We start from the raw sequence: 5,234 nt of genomic DNA on the forward strand, positions 1-5,234 counted from the left end.
TTTGCATCTGTGATGTGTCATGTATAACCAAACTACCTGTAGTTGTGCACCTGTATGAAATATATTGAGCTCAGCATACTCACAGATCACACATCCATAGGGATCAATGATCCCTATCACTCTCTGTGTGGATCACAATACCCTGAGTGTATTCATCATGAGAAGAGGGTAAGATGATAAATCTGGATTTTATTTTATTTTTTTATACGTGGCACAACAACACAATGTAAACCATCACATTTGTCATTTATTTCAGATTTAGCTGCTCTTCTTAGGTCCTGTTTTGTCCTTTGCTGTCTTGTCCAGAATGGTGGTCGGACTTGCTGTGCGCTTTTGAGAATGCATATATTCAACGTAGGACAAAAATCCATCTTTATCCAGATCATCTTTTTCTAGGACTTCATCGGTCATAGCTGGATAGAAATATAGAATTATATTAACTTGTTATATTGAAGTTCAATTTGGCAGGATATTATTAAGACAAATATTCCATGTATTTTTAAAGATTTTTTTTTTAGCTTATATAAAAAGACTAAACAAATGGTGCATCCTGTTGCTGGATGATACCTTAAACATCTGGGGGAAGGGGGAGGGGTATATAGAACCATTAACAGTATTTTCTGTAACACTATGATATTGTTCCCTAAGGGGAGATTGTGTGCTATAGATGTTAACTGCATGACAACTGAAGATATTTACTAATGCTGCTGGAAATAAATTCAAGTCTTATTTTTGAGTTTAACAGAAAGATCTTTTTGTGTGCTAGTTAAAATGCCATAATGCTAAATAGGAGCTCCAGAGCTGACATTTTTCTGCAGAGCTGTAGTTTAAAGCGATACACAGTGACAGCAGCAGCTCTGAGTAGTGATAACGCCTTTGATCTGCTCCATCTACCAGAGCTGCAACCTAGTTTTGTAGATTACTTTGAACTCTCCTTGCACAGCTTTGTCATTTGCATTTTTAGAAGGATGAATTAACTATGAGACTGTCAAAATGAACCAGTGCAGGTGTAACCCCATAAAAACCTCTTTAAGCACAAATATTTGTTAAAATGTATAAACTAAAGCATCAGCTGTGGGGATGTATTTAGAGGTTATGCTACACTATGCCATTGTGAATGAATGTAATTGTAAAGAGTGCACACCTTCCACACCAGGCACTGCACAAGCCATTATCTTATGGTTATGCCATCTTCACTTACCCCTATCTCATGCTGGTAGCATGTACTGGTAAGTAAGAGCATTCATGGCACTGTACTGGAATCTACTTGGTAGTGGGTGAGAAAATCAAAGAAATTGCCTGACATGAATGATCACTGATCACTCAATGCAATAGTAGGAAAATATATGAAACAAAAAAGAAATACATTTAAATTATAAAAGCTTTTTCAATATTACAGAACATTGACAGACATTTCTTTGCAGCTGGCCCAGAGTAAACTGACAAAATAGATAGTGTGGAGAATAAAGTAGATAGAGTCTTGAGAATAGCTCAGAGCCAATGGTAGATTTACTCCACAAATGGTCCACACAGGTTTTTGTTTTGTTTGTTTAGCTCTTCAAATGCATAGGTGCCCTTTCCTGCAGCCTCTCATTCATTAAATAATAGCTCCTTTGTAGTATTGTTTTTAATGAACCTTTGGCCAACAGTTAGTTGAAGTGTGGAGTAACTGCATACAGCATGGTGTGGTCATTCTGTACTACTAGGATGAATTATGTTGTTTCAGAATCCTGAATCAATTACTCACAATGAATGAGTAACAATGTTCTGTACCGCCTTCCACTTAGTTAGCCACGCCTCCAATACTCCAGACACAATGATGTCACACAACCCTTGGCTTGGGGTCATGCCCTGAAGGCATAGTATTGAGAGAGGATTATGACACCATAATTACACTAACAGGAGCAGTCAATTAGAGGGAAGATATAACAAAGCAATGGAAATGCAGACTTATTGGTACCAACATACAAAGTAAAGTCCTATAACAAGAATGTTTTAGACAATCTTACCTTAACATATACATTAGACAAATACAAAAGGGAATATAGAAAAATATGTATAGGGATTGAGTCCAGAGGCAGAACAGGGCATCTCAGTATCTCTCTATATCACAGGCAGGGTTATTGCCTTTAGATATCACAGAAACTACTCTCTGCATACAGCTGTATCAATATAGATATCACAGCAAGACGGTTTTATAGTCAAGGGTAAATATAAATACATCTCTTTGGAGATATAAATACATAGCTAAAAAGCAGAGAAAGAAATTAGGAGGATAAAGCATTTTATTTGGTGAAAATTGTATGAGGGTATACACAAGTAAAATAAAATGACTTTGGAAGGTATTAAATATTTAATTACTTTGTCAGTGTCCCAATCACGCAGAGAGTGTACCAACAATGTGAATTCCTCACCCACCTATATAATGCTTCATCTTTTCCTCCTTGGAGAATGCCTTGCCTATATGATCTTCCAGAGACTCCTGTAATGCTGCCATTATTTCCAGTCCATCTAGCAGCTTATTGTGATCAAAGTCATGCATCCTGCAGAGTATAGAAGTGTGGATTTTTAGAAAGAAGCCCACTACCTATTTCTGTCTCCTGGGCTATATTTAAAAACTTGGGAGTCTGTAGCCACCCAGCTTGGGGGAGCGCTAAGGCTGGTCCCATACCCTTGTCCCACCTGTACACTTTACACAGAACATTGTGTAGGCTTGCCGGTCATAGCACAAAGCAGAATATAGTGGAACTAACTGCCCAGTTCATCTCCACCTCGGGTAAACTCAAATCAGTTTATTTCTAACTTGCCCAGGTAATTTATCTTTGCATAAATGCTTAAGCAATGATCTTTTAAAGGAGCACCTCTCATCCACAGTATACCAATATTCATAAGAAAGCAGTCTAATGATCTATTAAACAAGAGTACCTCATGAATATTTTCCATGACGTGCCTCAGTGATGTCATTGCAGGTGCTCTTTATATAATTATCCTTTTTTTTAATTTATTTTTTAAAAGTAATTCATATTTTCCTGCTGTTCACGCTGTGTGCGTTGAACGAGGACAGTTATGAAACTTACGTGAAGTAGTAAAATTCAAGCTCATCTTCTGAAGCTTTATCCAGGTCAATATCTCCCAGTTCATGTCTCAGATCTTCTTCTAAATGACTATACAATGACACCAGTGTATTATTACCCATACTCACAAAGCAATAACAATTTCTAGCTTCAAGAATTAAGTTCTTTAAGTCACAAACACATGGATGTTGAAAACCAATGGCTGCTAAAAACAGACAAAACCTTGCCAATTGGTCCTCGCCTTTAACATAATGTTCGCTGCAGCATAGTGTACTACATAATGAGCATTCTGTAAAATTGTATAGAGTGTGAATTCTATAGTCAATGTTCATAGTAATGCAAAGCAATCGCTTGTCAAAAAGTGTTTGCAAAGCAGCCGGTTCATCTACAATTTTTTTGTTTTGTTTATCAGCATTGAAGAGTGAATACCAGTCTTTAGGTACACAATGATTTGGACGTCTGTATAGAAGCTTAGAGAGCAGAATTTAATATACAATTGTTATGTGGAATGACTACACACCATTTCCTTTCATTAAACTGCAATATGTTTAGCTATTGAATACGCACAGAGAAATAGAATGTGGATGGCAGATAAAAAGCAGCTGCCCATAAAATACCTACAAAAATAACTGGAGCGCTTCAGGTTTTGACATTTTACACTAATGGATTTTATTATGTAGCAACTTCTAAAAGAGCCACATATAGTCCAATCCTGCCAGTGGATGCCAGCCCCAGCAAGGGCATCATTCACACACAGACTGGATCGCTTCTGGCTCTACTGGAGTCTATGAGTGGTCGGGAGACTACCACACACAGAGGCAGATTCCACCATGGCCGATGACCATCCTATCTAATTTGATAGGATCATTATCTTCCACTGTGGATGCCTTTTTTGACACCAATGCTTTGAACTCGGGTCAGTTGCCAACATCAGCAATGATATTGCAGCATAGGAGACCACACATAGCGAGACATAGGTCAGGCAACTTTTAGCTGTCCTAAGTTGTGAAACTAAACATCCCAGCTGCCAGACCAATTTCTCAACAGCTGGAGTCACAGGTTGCCTGCCTAGTATGTGTTTGTATAGTGCCACCATATTACGCAGCACTTTTCAGATAATATTCTATCATTCACACCAGCCTCTGCCCACTGGAGGTTACCGTCTAAGTTAGGTACCCCACACACACACACTAACCCTTTACTTAGATGCCAATTATCCTACCATTCTGTTTTTTGGTCTATACTCCTGATACATCTTGGCAACTACCTGTCATTATTAAGCGTTAATTGGTTCAGTCTTCTGAAACACCAGAACTAAGTCAAGTCACTATATTATTTTCTCTTAACTTCTCTTTGGAACTTTCTGCAGCCTAATTTCCATATATTGTAATTTGGCAACTATATAAACTGTCAAAACTAGAACGTATCTAACATGATGGCATTGCCCAGATACATCTGTATATACAGAATATACCCATGTTTCACCAACAAATTACTACATACCATTTCACTCCTGTCATTAGTCACTTTTTAATATTTATGAGGGTAGACCTCTGCACTTTTTACGAGAGATTTACATACCTGAATATAGCCGCCCTGTAAATGACATTACCCAGAAATCCCTTCCCCTTTTGGAAAGGGTATATGCATACATAACTAAATAACCTTTACATGAAAACAAAAACCAGTCTTTTCTGAGACAACTTACTGGTGGTCAGTGATGATTGTCTTATTGTGAAAAACGTCTGAAGGGAAGTTGCCTTTTACAGATGTTGCTGTATCGTCTGATTGCCCTTTTACAAGACTCCAAGACACAAGGAAGAAGATTCCCAGGTATAATAGCAAGCTCCTTGCTGCTCCCTCCATGATGAATGTATGCGCACAGGTGCTGAGATGGCCTTATGAACAGCTGAATTACTTCCCAGGAAACCTAACAGATTGTGGTGGGGAGGTGTCAATTTACTAGATAAATATTAACAGCATAGAAAGACAAAAGTTATATACAAGCACTTGGCAGCTTATTGTGGTGAATTTTATCCTATCACCTAACACAGGGCATGACAGCAAGATTTGTATGTATAGCTAAATGTCTTATTTCTATATGAACCATTTTATATACTCCAAGAGGTTATACATTTGGAAGGAAGGTCAAAACCCACA

At 37.9% G+C, this 5,234-nt stretch overlaps 1 protein-coding gene across 1 annotated transcript; it reads right to left on the reverse strand.

Moving 5' to 3' along the window:
- Positions 1-215: 215 nt before the first annotated feature.
- LOC142143246 (multiple coagulation factor deficiency protein 2 homolog) lies at positions 216-3,196 on the reverse strand. Its single transcript, XM_075200959.1, has 3 exons — positions 3,078-3,196; positions 2,419-2,543; positions 216-413 (listed from the first exon to the last, which is right to left on the reverse strand). Exons 1-3 carry the CDS (start codon positions 3,194-3,196, stop codon positions 259-261), a joined length of 399 nt encoding a protein of 132 aa, XP_075057060.1. The 3' UTR covers positions 216-258.
- Positions 3,197-5,234: the final 2,038 nt, after the last annotated feature.

The sequence above is a fragment of the Mixophyes fleayi genome, chromosome 3 (assembly GCF_038048845.1).
Source record: "Mixophyes fleayi isolate aMixFle1 chromosome 3, aMixFle1.hap1, whole genome shotgun sequence".
Lineage (NCBI taxonomy): Eukaryota > Metazoa > Chordata > Amphibia > Anura > Limnodynastidae > Mixophyes > Mixophyes fleayi.